The sequence below is a fragment of the Pollicipes pollicipes genome, unplaced genomic scaffold, assembly GCF_011947565.3.
Source record: "Pollicipes pollicipes isolate AB1234 unplaced genomic scaffold, Ppol_2.1 Scaffold_7261;HRSCAF=8764_pilon_pilon_pilon, whole genome shotgun sequence".
Classification (NCBI taxonomy): domain Eukaryota; kingdom Metazoa; phylum Arthropoda; class Thecostraca; order Pollicipedomorpha; family Pollicipedidae; genus Pollicipes; species Pollicipes pollicipes.
In genome coordinates this window covers 22,079,190-22,096,852 of record NW_023597054.1, presented here as the reverse complement: position 1 = coordinate 22,096,852, position 17,663 = coordinate 22,079,190, and the positions used below count along the sequence as shown (strand labels likewise).

Genomic DNA, 17,663 nt, shown 5'->3' with positions numbered 1-17,663 from the left:
CACCATTTTTCGGGTAATCTGTCCAACCGGAATCCTATCTAAATGAAAACAGGGGCCTAGAAGTTCGATGGATTCGCTAAGGGTAAGTTCATCCAAAGGGCGGCAGTTGTGATGCGCAGAATAAACTGGTTCTCCGGGATGTAGTCTTGAGTCCATCTGATGCTTCCGAATTCATAAAGAAGTCCTTATGCCGCATTGCAGTATACCGTATATGCCGTTCTGTCTGCGTTACTTCGCTCCAGCGCCTGTTTCTGGTTTCTGGGTCGAGATCGACGTCGCACCATGGTTAGTATGCTCGCTGTCCTAGCTACAATGATTTAAGCACTATTTATGCCTCTCCAACCACTTTGATGTACAATTCCAAATGAACTTAATAATTGCTCCAAAACGGGGTATTTGAATTCAAGCAAACATCTAAAGCTTACGGATAGATATACCAGGCCACCTCGAGAAAGGCCGAAACACGAGCACCTTACCATATTTAGCCCAGCGGCGACTTCAAACCTCGCACTGCTAGTTTGGTCGCACCTCAACTTCATACAGACGTTCTATAACGCAATCGAACAATGGCGTATTGAGGACGATATTCACCAAATAACGAAATGTTGCCGTCTAGAGCAGTTTTTCCGTTTCGAAGTATACCAATAGTTATAAGTGGGATTATTTCATCATATCTGATGATTGCTGTTATGTCTTTGAATGTGGAACATTCCTTCAAGGCCGGCAATTATAGATGAGCCGCCGCACATGCCTACCATACTCGATTTCTTTAGTAAACAATGTAATGGAAAGTGCATGACAAGTTCATGGGAATACTGACGTCGGTGCAGGGCGTACAAAAGCCAAATGCCAAACGGTGGCTTCCTCAATCTAGCAGTCATACCGATTCGCTCCGCTGATTTGAATGACGCTGGAAGAATACTCTCGACGTGCATGAAGCTTCTATATTTGACTGGAAGATGTTAAATAAAAATGAAATATTTGAGCAGTCTGAACGATTCAGTGCGACAGATTTAGCTCGCCGCCTTAAGTGCCGGGAATTGTGTGGATTGCCAGCGCGCATTTGAATGATCTCGGTACCCACGACGGGCCGCTTGCCTCTGACCGCTGTCGGGCCAGAGGTGGTCGCTTAGTCGATCCGTTGTGGCTCTGCACTGACCAGCCCAACACGGGCCTGAGCGACCCGGGCCTAGACCGCATGGCTGCATCAAGTTCTCCAGTGCCTTGGTTGTGGTGGGACCAACGCCAACGGGTCTTGGCAGCGGGCAGTTTCGTCTGCTGGTGACATTGCTTGATGATGGGTCTGGCAGTTTTCCGTCATACATTAACAAAAAGTAACTGCAGTGCTCCGCACTCTTCACTGGTACCTCTGTACTGGCAGCTATAGACCCACGGTGGCTCTCAGTGGGAACATTAAGGTTACATGTTCCCTTGACTAGTGACCCCGGACTTCTGTTTGTGGGCCCTGTTCTTCTTACCGGTGACCTTCCATTTATACGGGTCCCGCACTGTCCATTGATGGCGTGCATAGTTGTGGATCCCGCTGCGTGTTCTGGTGACCCTTCGCTGTCGACAGCTATTGACCAGACGGGGCTGACCGCCAAGGCCGTGGCCGTGTGCCCGTTTACTGGTCGGCGGCTTGCAGGCTGGACAGTGACGACAAGTGCGACCCCGAGAAGGCGTGCAGGTCGTTCTCGTAGATCCACGGGTCCGCCGCCACCTGGTCCATGGTGGCCCTCCGCGTGATGTCTGGCTCCAGCATGTGTCTGTCGGTGGCAACCGTGGCTTTGTGACGTTCATTCCATCGGAAGACATCGGCCATCAACATAAAGCGCACGGAAAAGCTTACAAGCTACCTCATTTCGGTAAGCTATGCTACTACGACGAGCAAGATGGCATTACGTCACCATCTGGACGGGTTTCTGGTTATGCATATGTCTCTTTCGTGTTACAAATACTTGTAATGCATTTCATACACTGGTCGTCAAACTGTCGTTTGTTATCATACCTGTAACGTACACACAGCTGCCTTACCGCTGCAGACACGGACCACGGTCACGATTTCGAACCAGCATGCTTCACGTAAGTAATCAGATGTTACCTGATCGTGTCTTTTCTTCGCTCCAAAGTTGCTGTAAACTGCAATTAGAAGCTGCGGACCCTTCCAAAAGGGCATATTAGCATAAGCAGACGTTGTGGCGGTGCTATTCGCTGGGATGAGCGCATTCCTCCATTCATTCAAACACTATGCATAGCCCGTACGCAGCATAAGGAGACGTTTTTTTTGTAGGGTCTCGACCCGACTCGGTGGCTCGTTTAACGAGGCCCGTACCCTTACCTGATCAACCGTTTTACCCCTGCGGTCAGTGGCTCTGAATTCTTTCCGTTGAAGCCCAGTCTGCGTTCTTGCTGATATCTCAACATCTTCTTTATGTTGGAGTCATCGAAGGGCATGGTGGCCGTCACCATGATGTATAAAATGCAGCCAAGTGACCAGACGTCGTACATTTTCGGGTTGTATGGCTGACCCTGCAATGGCGTTGGAATGACGCCAGGTCACATCGTTAACATTGACATTTTAACATACAGTAGACCATCAAAAGATGCCTTATGTTAATGTGAAGGGGCGCTTCACATAGCTTATTTTTACCAACAAACATAAGCTGCGTACACTGTTCTGCAACAAAAATAGTAACTTGCTTGCTTTCACTTTGTGATGTCCTTCACACCTTATTTGAAATATTCCAGATAATCTTCACTTAAGAATCGATCGGGATATTTTCTCTTCTAATCCTACCTGCAGAATCTCGGGGGCTGCGTATGCGGCACTGCCACAGAACGTTCTGCTAAGAACACGTTTCCCGCCATCATCGCGGCATCGTCGGCAGAATCCAAAATCGGTCAGCTTCACAGATCGATCGGAGACCAGGAGCACGTTCTCACACTTGAGGTCGCGATGGGTGATGTCCAAGGCATGCAGGTATTTCACCGCCGACACCAGCTGACTAGGCGACAAAACAGATACCGGACGTTACTACGTCATTACATAGCACACACGAAAGTTACTTGCAGTCATGAATCTACAATTGACGGCGAAGTCTGCTATGCAGATTGACTGAACCCATCAGGTGACACGGATATGTATATATATATATATATATATATATATATATATATATATATATATATATATGCTGGCATCCTAACCCAGGGGGCAAGTTCATTTCATGTCATGTATATGCTTAAATGTAAGTCTGACAAAAAGCAGCTGGCTGCCTTACCGAAAATAGTGCCGACCTTTGGGTTCTTTCAGCGCACCCTTGCTTCTGATGTGTTCCAGCAGGTCTCCTCTATCACAATATTCCATGAATATGTACACGCAGTCATTGATGTCAATGATGTCGTAGAACTTGACTATGTTCGGATGATCGATGTGGCGTATGATGTCGAGTTCTCGCGGCAAAAATTTCGTGACAAAATCATGAGATGCCTTCTTTCTATTTATAATCTTGCACGCAATTTTGACATGCTCTCCACCGTCCAGTAACTTGCTTGAGAGTCGCACTTTACAGTACGAGCCCTCTCCTATGACTTTTCCCAATTTGTAGCCCTTCTTGCTGAGAATTTGAGCGGCGGCATCGCCGAAAACACCATGGAGTATGCTGATGGAGCTGAAAACAAAGAAATCAGCACAGGGGACGTGTCGTTATTTATGGCTGAATAAAGATACAGAGATCTCAGCACTGCCAAATTCAAGTCCAAAGCCATGGTCACTTTGGATAGTATTGCCCAGCCACAAGTTTCACAACACATGAAATTACACGATGAGTAATTATCATCTTGTACGGAGTTGCCACAAAACCCTATCTAAAACGGCATCAAGCGAAATTTCTGTCGTAAATGGTATGCCGGAGGTTGTCAACTAATGTAAGGCAGCTATCGATGGATATGAGCGTGAAGGTTAGTTCCTCGCCAAATTTGTACCAAAACCATGGTGATTCACCCCTTCAAATTCAAGATTAATATGAGATAACGGACAATTTCTGTCCCACCTGTGTCGGTCTTGCCGAGACGAACTTCGAGCTGAGGAGGCATGCTGTGCCATAAGAAAACGTACAATTTTCTTTTAACTGAAAGCTATGATCGTTGTATTGATACTCAGTGATTTAAAAAGAAAATAAAACAGCAAGGAGCCCAACGGTGTCACTACGGAATTTAACATCTTTCTACCATGCTTTAAAAAATCATTTCAGAGCTCGAGATACTTGCTGGGATCAGGGCACCTCTCGATGAAAACGTTACAGCTCGGTATATCGGATGTTTGAAAACAGAGCCGCTCCTGAAATTTTGTTCCATACCGAAGCGCAATAGATCATCATCACGCAAGGCGCCACAGGCAGAGCCTGTTTTATCAACCTTCTGTAAACTGTGTGGCTTATGCGGCGCGACCAGCACAGCCAACCTCACGTTTGAAGGGCGTATATATTTGCAACGATCGCTCCGAAATAAAGCTACTTTCAACCTGTCCTACAGTGTCTTTAAATTTGTGCTGCGATCTTCGGAGGTGTATGTATTCAATTGGCTTGTAGTGGTCCAATGGTGTGATAAACAATGAGTGGTTAAATCTACTATATCACTACCGTTTTTCTTCTCGCGATTCGATAGGTATCGCTTTCCAAACGGCAAAAAAACCTCAAGAATGCAGTTGAAACTAAGTCCCAGTAACACGAATAACTCGAGGACGCGACGACGGGAAGCCAAGACTGTTTGACAAAGGAAAGAACGGACAGTTGTACAGGCAAAAGTGTGGTTCGATGTATAGCCCGTTACACGCACTCAAGTGTTAGTCATGGGCCCTCTGGCCCTGAGGTGCTCTTAAAGGAAATGTTTTATAGCTAGGGATATTGAAGCAAGCATCATATATGATGGAACAAGCTCACTTATAACTTTTGGAATACTTTTAAGTAGAAAAACTGCTCTGGACAACACAATTTTGCTGCTTAGTAAATTTGCTCCTCGATGCGTCGTTGTTTGATTGCGTTATCGTGCACTGCGTAGGTCTACTGCTCTCTCTACTATCAATGTCGAGCCTTGCATGCCTTTGATTGAGAGCCAATTGACGGCCGTTATATTTGGAAATCGTACACATGAACGCCAGATATGAACGACTCAACCATGAGTTTGCTTTGGTCTTCATCATCGCACGGCTTATATAGAACGGCAGGATTTGAATGACATTTTTATGGCGTCATGAAGGCCAAGGTAACTTTGATATACTCTCCCACATATTTGCGGACTTTATCATACGCCCGGGTGGCCGGTTGGATATCCTTCGCTCGGATGGGGGTAAATTTGATCCGCTGAGCTGTCAGAAACTAAGAGAGCTAGAGACACCAAATCCACACGGTGCATTGGCCTGTACATGAACTCAGTTATAAATTGGAGGCTCGTAGGTCATGACTTTTGGGCCAAACAAGGTCAAGTAAGCCCGAACTCCAAGGTTTGTCTCTAATGTGCCCCCAGAACCTGCTCCTGTTCTAAGCAAAAGGCAACATGTTCATTTAAGGTCAGTGACCTTGTTAGGCCTTTGGAAGGTCATGGTTGCCAAAATTGCACAAGACCGCTTTAAGCCTTGTATCTGAATATGATTACGCTAGGCAATATGTTCTTGAAACCAAAATGGTGACCTGGGTCATTTTAGGTCAGTAACATGTTCTGACCTTTGAAAAGCCCTTAGAAGATGTATAATGCGGATTACGTTGTCAATAAAATCGAAATGAGCACCAGAAAGTACCCAGCACAGCAAACCTTAGAGTAATTTGAAATGCAGGTTGGTTTTGACCTTGGTCTGACCTTCATACATGAGCCTAGGTCAATTAAATTTGTTCGTTCAATTGGTATGTTGCCTAAGAAAGTACCTCAGGGATGTATGACTTCGTCTGACACTCCGTTGTTGCATCAGATTGAACGATTCCTTCGAAACTGACTTCGCTGAATCCATGGCCTGACTTTGACCTGCCGTAGGTCAGCGACCTGACAAGGTACGTTTAAAGTTTTGATACTGCACGGCCCGCTGTTTAATTGTCTATAGATATACAAATTTTCCCGCGGCTACGCCGCGCTGCTCGTAAACTATTTAGGAAAACCTTGGGGAGGGGGGCAAATTGACCCCCACCCGAGCGCGTGTTAAGCTCAGGAACCAGGGGCTTTAGGTCTTAAAGGGGGCATGGTCGTGAGCTACATCGAAGGGTCTTCAACATGACCGTTTCAGTTCAAAACCCCATTTAAATGTGGAACACCCCCGTTAAGGACGTAAGTCACATCGGCAGGCGTAGAAAATGGAGGATTGCATGGCAAATTGTTTTTAAAACAAATGCGCGTATCACGACTGCACATATCACAACTGCGCGTATAACAGCCGCACGTATCACAACTGCACGTACGCAAAAGGTCACAGGCAGATGTTCGTAATCGCAAATGCCCGTAACGCAGATGTTCGTGATCGCAAGTGGTCATAACGCAGATGTTCGCAAACGCTAATACACACATACGCAAATGCCCGTATTGTAAATGTTAGCATCGCAGATGTTTGTAAACACTCTTTGTCCTTTGACTGATGAGTCCTTTGCACTGATGTTTGTAATTGCAGATGTTCGTAACGTAGGTGTTCGCGACCGCTAATGTACATATTCACAAGTGTTCGTATTGCAGATGTTCGCAACCGCACATGTTGGCAATAGCAGATGTCGTAAGCGCAGAATCGTCGTATCTGGTCATGGTGGCTTTGACCATCCGCTATAGGAACATTAGACTTTACAAATGTTAACAGTTCGAACGATAGTGACACGTGTTTTAGTCGTAAAGAGTCGACGAACAATTGCGGTACGAACATTTACACTTACGATCATCTGCTTCACGAAGATCTCCTAAACGTACAAACGCTCGTTCATCAAAACGAAGACGTAAAACTAACTTCAGCATGCAAGTAAATATATCGTATGCGAAACAATGAGAGAACCAGACACTGTTCGGCCGATATTCAACTAAGAAATGGACCAGGAAGAGCCAGGATTAGCTTTTTGAGACTCATCGGCATTGGTGTCGATTTGTATCCTTTTGGGTGGTCTCCTGTTCCTCCCCCAAATGTCCAGTTCGGCCCCCCCCCCAACGGTGAGTTTGGTACCCAAACCTTCTGGAGCCTTCGGACAAGCAGGACATTAAAAGTATAACCTCGAAATTATGTTCATTTTTACGGAGGTTCCTCCAAATTGTTTCACAGGTAAAAGCAACAAGGAAAATCAGAGCTGCGATGTTGCGTCCAGTTGGGTGTAGCTGACTGAACTACCCACGTTTTTACAGCTCCACGCTCATATCATGCTTACTCGATCATTTTCCGAGTTTTTTTTTTCTTGCATGCTGTACGCTTTTAAATACACTGTTGACTCTGGTTGTCTTCTTGACTCCGGTATAGCCTTGTGCTAGTGCCCGAGTGTTTTGGCATTATTCAGCGATGTATCAAGTTTCAGGCGCCAGCGAATTGCGTTGTTTTCTCACGTCTTATCGGAAAATGGAAGCAAAGCAATCGAACATTAGCACCCAAAACGCGATCAAGTTACTGGCCGTCTACGTTCCGAAGGCCCCTTGAACTGCTCCGACCTTAACTTCGACAAGACAGTTCTGTGGAACAGTTACGGAAACCTAACGATGGACACCAGCCGACTAAACCGATAGGCAATCGTCCGACAACGCCCAACAAACCAACACTTGCCGTGGTGAACACGCCTAACGCGGGTGCTACGTTGTAGTCTGCACCTGGCCTCGCTGCTAACAGTCGGGGTAGGCGTGGCAACCTTCGATGGCCACCCACAACTTGCACTTTTTATGCCACGTCCAACATCTGGAGCTAGATTATCCGAAACTGGTTTTGACGATCGACGCCTAGTAATGTGATAATGATGCCCATTGACTATGTCTTTCGCCGAGACAGAGCAAATAAACCCATAAGAGCAGGACCTTTTTCCTATTCATTTGGTTCATGAGAATTCATTTGGTTCATTTTCCTGTTCATTTTGGGATGCTTTTTTTAGTGCGTTTTACACGCACCCAGGTGTCCGGTTGGATACCCTCCGCTCGGGTGGCGGGTGGGTGGGGATGGGTCAATTTGACCCCGCTGAAATCTCAGGAACTAAGAGAGCTAGAGACACCAATTTACGGGGAGTGTTGGCTTGTACGTGAACTCATTTAGGTAAAAGTTTGAGATTCCTAGGTTATGACCTTCGGGCCAAATAAGGTCAAATAGTCAAACTCCAGGTTGGTCTACAAAGTGCTCCCAGAACCTAGATGCCTGAGCTAAGCAAAAGGGCACTTGCTTATTTAAGGTCAGTGATCTTATTTGACATTTCGAAGGTCATTGTGACCAAAATCATGCAAGACTGCTCTGAGTTTTGCATTTGAATAAGTGACAAAGATTACGCTAGGCTGTACATTCTTCAAGCTAAATGTTAACCTGGTTCATTTTTGGCCACTGACGTATTCTTATCTTTCAGAAGCCCATGGAAGATGCGTAATGCGAGTACTGTTTGCAATGAATTCGAAATGCACACCAGAAGCTATCCGATACAACAGGCTCTCGAGCGATTAAACAGGTTGGTTTGGACCTTGGTCTATTCTTTACATCCAACCCTAGGTCAATGGAATTTGTTCATTCAATTGTCGTGTCGCCTGGGAGCATCTCAGAGATGTATCACTTCGTCTAACACCCCGTTCTTGCATCAGATTGAACGATTCCCTAGAAATTCACTTCGCTTAATTCATGGCCTGACTGACCTGCTGTAGGTCAGCAACCTTACAAGGTGTACCTGATTTTTGATACCAAACGATCCGCTAATCAATTGTCCAGTCAAATTCTGGCGTGACCATTTTGTTCGGAAACCGTTCCGGAAAAACCTTCGGGGAGATCAAATTGACTCCTCACTAGAGCGCGTGTTAAGGTTCGGTTTTCCCCACTCGTTCCTCAGGTCCTTTTCTGCAAAGCTACACCCCAGTGACACGCGACGGATTCGCCACCAGATTACTCCAGTCAGGTCTGTGACCTAGGGCCCATTTCCCAAGCGGGGAAACACGACCGAGGCCGGGCATCGAGCTTCGCATTGGTTGGGCCCGGGCCAATAAGAGGCCGCACCGGTTACGGGACCACGGGACCAAGTGTTTTTATTCGTTCACGTGATGTTCATACGGACAATCTGCTCAATGATGGTGTATCTGTTCTACCTCATAGAGCAAAATTCGCATTTCGTTCCGCTATTCATTGTTTCCAAGGTTGGGACTGACCTTCCTTGAAAGGTTGTGAAGACCACCATGAATGACATCTTTACACAATGACAGCATAGCGATATGACAGCAACATGTGTGACAGCGAATAACGTCCGTGCATCAAAGCCGTTGGCTGTGGTATTTGCCTCGCATCGATGGGCGTGCGCGTTGGCGACGGCGCTGGCCGGTTGACAATGCTTCAGGTGTTCGTGTGACGAGGGCTGATGATGGTCGTGTGACAGACTCGCCGCAATGACGGTTGTTCTGACGACTTTTATCCACTCATTCCAGGCCATCTGCTGACAGACTTGACACCATTTCAAGGCATTCTCAACCAAAGTAAGTGAATGACGCATTCGCCTTAGACCGGGAGGCAGCCAGCGCAAATAACGCAATCCTCCCTTCCACTTTGTATTCATTTGCACTCGTGACATTCGGATGTTGAGCTCGACTTTACGCAGCACCACCGCTTGCTCCGCCCCGGCGTTTTTTCCGCTTCATTTTGCCGCGTCGGACGGCGACTGCCGGAGGCGCCACCGCCTCCTCCTCCCCACTCCCGTCCTCGTCGTCGCGTGACGTCACCAACACGTCATCGGTGACGTCGACGCGGACGGTGGCGTCCTTGCCGGGCCGGCGGGCCTTGTGTGCCTGCTGCTGGTCCTTGCGGTGCACGTACTTGTGCGCCAGGGAGAGTTTCAGCATGCGCCGCCGCTGTGGGACGGACACAGGCTCTCGTCAGCTGGCACACCGGCTCCCACCGCGCAGCAGGCAGCGCGCCAGAAGCCGCCGGCGCTTCACACCTCCCGACACGTCACACGGACGCGGGACATCAGCAGCTGTGACGCCGGCTCCCACCGCGCAGCTGGCAGCGCGACAGAAGTCACCGGGGCCTAAGCCCGCCATTCACGTCACAGGCGTGTTCTGACGGAAGCACAGCAGCAGAACCCGAGTGCAGCAGTCGGCGATTACAACCTGAGCTGCGTATCCGCCTGACCGGAACCGACATGCCTCATGAGCCATGGCGCAGGGCAGGACCACACCAAGGCAGGACTTCCAGATTCTCTGCAGACGTGCACCGAGCGACGTGTTGAACAAGCGACGCTGATGAGGTCGCAACAAATATTGAAAACACAAGGATCTGGTACGAGACAATGCTGAAGAGCCATGCGATTGAATAACTACAGCACCAATCATACTTGTGACAGTGCTGCAGCCAGGCAGATGCCGACCATACCTACTCCACTATGGGTGTGCGTGCGCGCGCGCGTGGGTGTAAGCGTACGCGCCTGCGTGCGATTGGACCTTAAGACGCACTCAGTTGCTGAGGCTATATGGCGTTGTCTGCCTCTCACCCCAGCAAGAAGGCGGGTACCGCGGGGAATCACACCCGTACCACCGGTTCCCCAGACACGCGGTGGTTAACACATACACGTTAACCACTACACTGTCGGCACACTTCTTCACTGCGGGACGTAAAGCTCAAACACCGGACTTCCTCCCAATACACCAGACATCCCCCCAATACTTCTCCCCAATTCCCTCCCAATACACCATAACACATAGCCAAAACAGGATAGTGCACACATTTCAACAAGCTCCGTGACTCAGCCCGAACACTATACATCACGCGCGTCCCCGTGACAGCGCACGTACACGGGGAGGGGACCACAGCGCATGGACCTACCGATGCGGGCGAGATAAAGTGAGGGTTCTCCCAGATTTTCTCTCCCTGGAAGCTGCCCGCGAACAGCTTGATGGGGTTCAGCACGAAGCGGGGGCCAATCTCGGCCAGCGCGCCCGTCTCCTGCACGATCTGGTAGTTGCGGAACCAGATGCGCTGGTCTAGCCAACAGAACGTCATCACGTGGTCGATGAATGGCTGCGACTTGGGGTGCAGCTTGGGCGTGCCGAACACCTGCGGGATGAAAACGATCAGAACTGCAAACAGCCAACCATCTCAACAACAGCGGTGCAAGGTAAATCAACCACACATTCATCCCCTTACAATTGTCCTTTGGCGACAAACCGACGAGACCTGAATGACAGAAAGTTAAATTTTTTACTTCCAGTTATGGAACCAAGAGAACTGGAGTGGACGGCAACTTCTGCATGTATGTGAGGGTGTGGTTTTCCATAGCGTCTAGTAAATGCTACAGTATTGTCAGGATAACAGAACCCCGTGACACACAGACATATGAATGCCAAAACACGCTAAAGTTTAAAGGCAGTGTGCCACCCTTTTTGTATTTCCAACTCATTGCTAGACCAGACGCGTCCGCTTTGCTCGATAATACCAGTTTTCTCGAAATCCTCCCGAAAAGCCCATTATTTCAATTTGAAGTAGCCGCTCCTGCGGCACAAGTCTCACTTTATTTCCCGCTCGCCACTATGAAAGTAATGCGTTTCATTTACCTTGCCTTTTCCAACGGATGCGTTCTGTTGTTTGCAACACACTAATTTGTCAAAATGCTTGTGCAATAAATGCCACGAAAATTTGGAACACTTATTAGAGAAAAAGGCACGCCGAAACAAGAATTTTCTCCCGCGAACCCAACAAAACGTAACGCTATGACTTTGACTTCTACCCGTTGAGAGCGACTCTTTTCGAGGCGCACGTTTGCTTTGAGAATGCAAGTGCACTTGCAGACCGCCGTGCAGATAACAAACATTCATTCACACTGCCGTCATCATGACGACGGCGGTCACGACAGCTGAAGCTGCCAAAGTAGAACGTTAGAACGGGCTGTTACAAAGCGACGACAGCGTAATTTGGACCAGAAAATGATTAAAATTTATGTCTTTAAAAAACCTTGATAGCACTTCAGTGACACTACCCAGTGCTAGTGTAAAATGGAACTAGACGTGAGCTTTCACCAGTACATGTTTTCTATATATACCCCAAAGGTGGGACAATCTCTTTAAGGCAGCTTAGTTTTCATTACTCATATTCAAGCGCTCCTCACTACGACTCCGGCTTTTTTACGACAAATTTCCCAATTTTTTTTATAATTGCTCTGAGGCCTTGAATCGCTGCCGCTTTTTGTCTCCGCCCCGCTGTTTCGACCCATGAAACGCGCGCCTCGTACCGAGGCAGCCTACACCTACGCAGACACCGGCAGACCGCCACACCGGTGGCGTTTCTGCATCGCGCCGCAGCCGCCTGGGACAGCCTGTCATCGCACGTGTGTGATACCGCAACACTGGGCGCATTTCAAACCGCCACACGCGATGTAATTTCGACTATTGGCCACTGATCTGACGCAGCCCATAGCGCAAAGACAGATCTGTTTTAACTCTGACCATTGCTCATATCATCATACTGTATCATTGCCCGTATCGTTTTATTGTATACTCTATGTGTACCTTTTTATACTGCACCTGCACATAATTTGAAACATGGCCTTGACCTCAAACCGTAATAGCTACCATGTGGATGGTTTCCAATGCACTGATACTGATATTGGTACCCCGATAATCACCAAACAGCTTAGAGCAAAACAAAAACACTGCGTGACGAATCACCACTTGCCTTAAATGCACGTCAGCAGCAAAAGAAAAGGAAAAACACAACGGATGATAGAATGCAACAAGAAAGGGCTCACATCTGCATTTTAAGTTAACTACAATCTTATCAATTTGCAAAGGAGTTCCATCGTTTGAGTATCACCTGTGTCAGAAGTTCCTTGAATACTTGTTGGTGGGGCAAAGTGAAGTTCGCGTCGAAAGACAGCAGCGGGCGAGAACCCTTCAGCGAGTTGCCGGTCATTTTCAACTCCTGCATCGTGTGCACTGCAACAAAGGACCAATACCGCACATAACACATCAGCAAGAAAGCGTGGATAATGACGGTAAAAACACTGTCCAACAGCCCCAAAACAAACTTGTTCACACAGAGACAGGCTGTATTGCCATACACTGAGTGACGCGACATGGGAGATAATTCAATGTAAATGACACCCATGTCCACCACAATTCTCCAATTCACCAAATCTTATGATTTCTAGGCTGAGCAATGCTGCAAAATCTCGTTTCTTAACAGTTGTGGCAGCCCGTCTGGTTGGCGGGGCGAAAGGTTTGGAAGAGCGAAACAAACTGACCGCTTTCCACTAGGAAGTAGCCCGTGGGGCCATCGGGTACGTTCGTCATCCATAGGTAGAGATGTTCCTTACGGGGTTCGAAAAACAGGCACTTGTTGCAATTCTTCATCTCGCATATCTGAAATATTGGCACAACAGTTTTTCAAGAGGCCAGACTTGAAAAACGTGAATGACACTGGAGTGTTTCCCTTAAGAAAGCTAGCGGAGGCGCATCAACATTTGACAAGGCTACAGCAAACACCCGAAAATGCTGAGCGACACATGATGTAACAGTGTTAACTCATCGGGCATTTCTGAAAAGATGGCCGAATTTCTGAAGTGGGAAACTCTGGGGAAGCAGCTAATACCGAACAGAGATTGCTGACACGATATTAACCGTACTTCCCAGACGCACAGGCGCACGTCTACACACCCGCCACGTCCGCACACAACACACGGCACACCATCCCAGTACGCTTTTACAAGGCCGAAGCAACTTGAATGAAAGCGCTAAAAAGCAAATGTTCTGCACTGAAAATCAATATATTTTGCAGACTACGAGCCGTGAACACACAACCCATAAAAACGAATATGCGTACCTCGTTAATGACCCGTTTCTCGTCCTTCTTATCCATTTTGGACTCAGATTTGGCATGGGGCAGCATGTCCTTCACGTCAGTCATGAGATGTCGGTAGCGATGCGATATGCCGCGTGATGAGAAAACCAGCACGCGCTGTTTGTTGATCCATTTCTTTGCCTGAAACACACGCAACGAACGAATGGTAAACCACACAAATACCTAAAGGGTCGATACATAGCATCGCATAGCCAAATGAACGCGCCAAGAACATGGCAATATCTGTAAACAACGTAATTTGGTCGCCAAATTATGCAATATGTTGCAAATAACCACCAAGGACAGGGCACGGAGCCCGTGGCGCTGACGTGCTGTCGGTGGCTGCAAACAGGCGTTCAGTTCCAGGTAACCCGGTCCGAGGAAGACGAGAGCCTTCACATCGGACATGAAAGTTGCCCGTGAGCGGTGCACAGGCCGGTGGGCTTCTGCACAACTGTGCAGGACACCGCCAGAAATGTGAACAACTGCAAAAACTGAGCACAAACCCGCGGGCTCTGCAACAACGATAAACATGAGCGCACACGTGCCAGCTAACGAGTGATATAACAAACGTACAACAAATGGCATGCATATTGCTACATGCCAATGATATCTTTAAAATGAGTGCCTTCATTTATTTTGCAAAGGAGCTTCCGCCTGACACGTCCTCTGTAATCATGTTCAATTCATAAATTCAGCGTGTACTGTCACACAAGTATGATTACCTATACGCCCCCACTTTAACGCAGCCGAGACTACGGTACTTTCCACCTGTCCCGACACAGAGGATGGAAGGAAGTCCTTTGGTAAGCCAGAATCCAGTTTTCAGATCGAAAAATGTAAAACTTAGTGTCACCATGGGGTTATGTTCAAAACATGACCTTATCGGCCCTGATCTTCTTATAAAGGAATCACTACAGGGAGTGTACTGCATTTGTATGGGGTTTTGCACCGAAAATTGGTTGACATCCACCTTATCCCCCATAATACAAAACATGACCGCGCCGGGTGGTACTCAACCCACATACATGACAATAGAATTGCGGTGTAGCGCGAACCAGCTGATCGTCAAAAAGGCATGGACTTTACACCGTTCATCCGCTTCAATGACACAACCTGCAGACAAGCGTCTTGAAATCACGATCACCTTGGCTAAACACGCAGAGCGGTTGGTGTCAACGTTCTCTCCTGATATATCACCAGTGCTAAGACTGTGAGAGCTGCCCATTTCAGGGGTACATCCCCGGCCACGCTGCGCTCAGGCCGTCACCAAGTCCTTCAACTTCGACTAACAAATCTCCATGCACATCCAAAGCTGCCTCTTAAGAGAGTGCTGCCCCCTGCCTCTTGAGAAGGGCATGAGTGGAAACAGGCGGGGTGCAGTCGGTGCCAGTTCCTTCGTCAATTCCTCGAGGTCCACTTTTCCGTTCAGAGTCTCTCATAAAATTAAACGTCTCCTTTGTCATGCTACGTGAGTGTCATGTTGTTTGGTTGAAGTCGGTCTTAGTACAACGTGCAATGTCCCCTCTGCGGACTTACACCACTTTTAGTTGACGAAGGTAAGCTCGGTGTCTCTTGTTTTGGTGCTGGTTTTCAGCGTTGCTTTACCTGGCACAGAAGCTTCTTGTTTATGCCGTCCTTAATCACATCACTGCCGTACAGGAAGTCATCATGCTTCATCTTCTTGATGCGGATACGGACACTTCCCACCAGACACGTACCTCTTTCCGTTTCTTCAGATATCTGCTGATCACTTGATGATGCACATCGGCGCTCTTACATGTGTGCCTCTTAGTCAGTTATTTGCCAGTGATGGGTTCTGCTGCCAAGTGATCGTGGTGATCAGCTTGCGTGGGAGCTGTTACGCTATCCAGTATTTGTTTTTGGAGCACAAGAATGTCAGCGCAGAAGGCTACTCGATTCTCATCATGGTTGGGTTGACATCGCCGACGTAACCCCCGTGCATAGAAGTCATGCCAGGTCGCTGCAGAGGTAGCGCCACGTCCGTACTCAAAGTTTATCCCGTCGTGTTCGTCATTGGCCAACTTCATGGCAGCCCGGCGTATGTGCAGATGACTCCGCTGAGGTACTGCGGTTGTGCCGATGCCCATATAGGAGACGGCGTAACTGCCCGCGACGGGGTATAGAGGTTTAGGTCCGAGGTGGCCATGGTCCTGCGTTGCCGTCCAGATCCGAGGCTTTTCTCCCAGTGCTCTCCAACCCAGTCACAGCTCTTTCTAGGGAGCCTGCTCTGAGGCGACCCGGTATTTGCGCTAGTGCTGCGTGCTTGTTTCTTCTCAGCTATCCTCGATAGAGCCACACTGTCATGTCAAAAATCTGAGGCGAGCATCACCCTTGCCATGTGTAGTCTAAATGTCACAGCACAAAAAGGAATGAAGTTCTCCATGCAGGACAACCCTATGGTCTCAAACAACCAAAACATTCAAGCAGACATTCTCACCAAATACATTATGGGTATCCAACTGTAAGGTGATACCATATATTTTGGCATCATATGCAAGATCTTCAAACAGCACAATCTTGAAAAAATGCATTGTTGATAGTCAATATGCATTTGTTGAAACATTCACATGCCAAGTTTGGAGTAGGCTTCAGTAATGGCTGGCAAAATACATGCACAACTATGCTAGACAACTCATACTGTTTCTGGAAGTTTAGAGCATGTGTTGTGAGTGAGTAATGTGTTCTCACTTTACAATACATGCTTTGGAGCAAGCAATGCTGTCATTGAACACACCACAAAAGGACATATTAAATAGCATATGTCCTTTGCTGGTGTCACATAATCACTGTAAACCCAACACAAATGGACACATTTGCTTGGCTACATCCTTTTGCCATTATTCAAGTGCACAATGTGCAGAGCATATATCTTTTGAGCCACTTACACCTCTTTGCTTTGCATCACATGTTTCCTTCACATCACATTGAGACAAATCAAATGATACTACAAATCAAGTTCTGGAAAAAAGGTGGCTACATCCTATTAACATGGATGGAAGAGGTTCATGGGGCAGTGGCTCACTGGGACAACCATTTACCTTTCTTTAAGATCAGGACTATCTCACCCAGTCAATCTAGGGCAAATTAAAATCACCTGTGTCATGAAGAAGGAAAACTGAGCTCTGCATCCTTTCTGAATAAGGTGCTCGAGTTGCTGCACTCTGGTGCATTGCCTGATGGACTACAGTACATGCATGTGCCCAAAAAATCAGGGCCCCAGTCAGATGCCAGATAATACTCATACCAAAGCCAAGCCAGAAGACAGAACCTACCTTTGCTGAATGCTGTTCAGTTGTTGATGTGGTATCTGGTGCTGTATTTAACTGAGGCTGTGAAAGCAGTGCCCTTTTGGCCTTCCTCTTGGACTTCAAAGACCCCAACTTCTTGTGATTAGCCTTGACCTTTGTTGAAGCCTTCATGTCCGTCCACAAAGATTCGAAAAGCTTGAACACTACCTAACTGCTCGAAACGTGGGTCTCGGAAACCACGAGCAGTGGGAGAATGTGTCACATATGACGAAAAATGTTGAACTTGATGTCAAGACACAGACACTGATATATGAATATTCCACCCGCCCCCAACTCGCACACCACTCACACTGCCCCGCCACGGAATGCGCCCGGGGACCGCACCA

The 17,663-nt window shown here is 47.7% G+C and overlaps 2 protein-coding genes across 2 annotated transcripts; both read right to left on the bottom strand.

Annotated features, from left to right (window-relative positions):
* Positions 1–945: 945 nt before the first annotated feature.
* Positions 946–4,214, bottom strand: LOC119112487 (testis-specific serine/threonine-protein kinase 1-like). Its single transcript, XM_037236684.1, has 5 exons — positions 4,053–4,214; positions 3,282–3,671; positions 2,798–3,005; positions 2,339–2,529; positions 946–1,766 (listed from the first exon to the last, which is right to left on the bottom strand). Exons 1-5 carry the CDS (start codon positions 4,103–4,105, stop codon positions 1,625–1,627), a joined length of 984 nt encoding a protein of 327 aa, XP_037092579.1. The 5' UTR covers positions 4,106–4,214; the 3' UTR covers positions 946–1,624.
* A 5,495-nt stretch (positions 4,215–9,709) lies between these two features.
* Positions 9,710–17,663, bottom strand: LOC119112975 (ribosome biogenesis protein BRX1 homolog). The gene is made up of 6 exons (XM_037237279.1): positions 17,302–17,663; positions 13,988–14,146; positions 13,410–13,527; positions 12,980–13,101; positions 10,997–11,227; positions 9,710–10,023 (listed from the first exon to the last, which is right to left on the bottom strand). The coding sequence occupies exons 1-6, from the start codon at positions 17,446–17,448 to the stop codon at positions 9,766–9,768; spliced, it is 1,035 nt and encodes a 344-aa protein (XP_037093174.1). The 5' UTR covers positions 17,449–17,663; the 3' UTR covers positions 9,710–9,765.

Bases quoted from the DNA above. Each gene is read 5' to 3' on its own strand.
- LOC119112487 (XM_037236684.1), bottom strand. From the start codon at position 4,105: ATGGCACAGCATGCCTCCTCAGCTCGAAGTTCGTCTCGGCAAGACCGA. The intron at 3,672-4,052 runs GTGGGACAGAAA...CTTTGTTTTCAG, and splicing joins TCTCGGCAAGACCGACACAG to CTCCATCAGCATACTCCATG. The intron at 2,530-2,797 runs GTAGGATTAGAA...ACGCCATTGCAG, and splicing joins CAGCCCCCGAGATTCTGCAG to GGTCAGCCATACAACCCGAA.
- LOC119112975 (XM_037237279.1), bottom strand. From the start codon at position 17,448: ATGAAGGCTTCAACAAAGGTCAAGGCTAATCACAAGAAGTTGGGGTCT. The intron at 13,528-13,987 runs GTACGCATATTC...CCAATATTTCAG, and splicing joins AGAAACGGGTCATTAACGAG to ATATGCGAGATGAAGAATTG. The intron at 11,228-12,979 runs GTGATACTCAAA...TTCATCCCGCAG, and splicing joins TCAAGGAACTTCTGACACAG to GTGTTCGGCACGCCCAAGCT.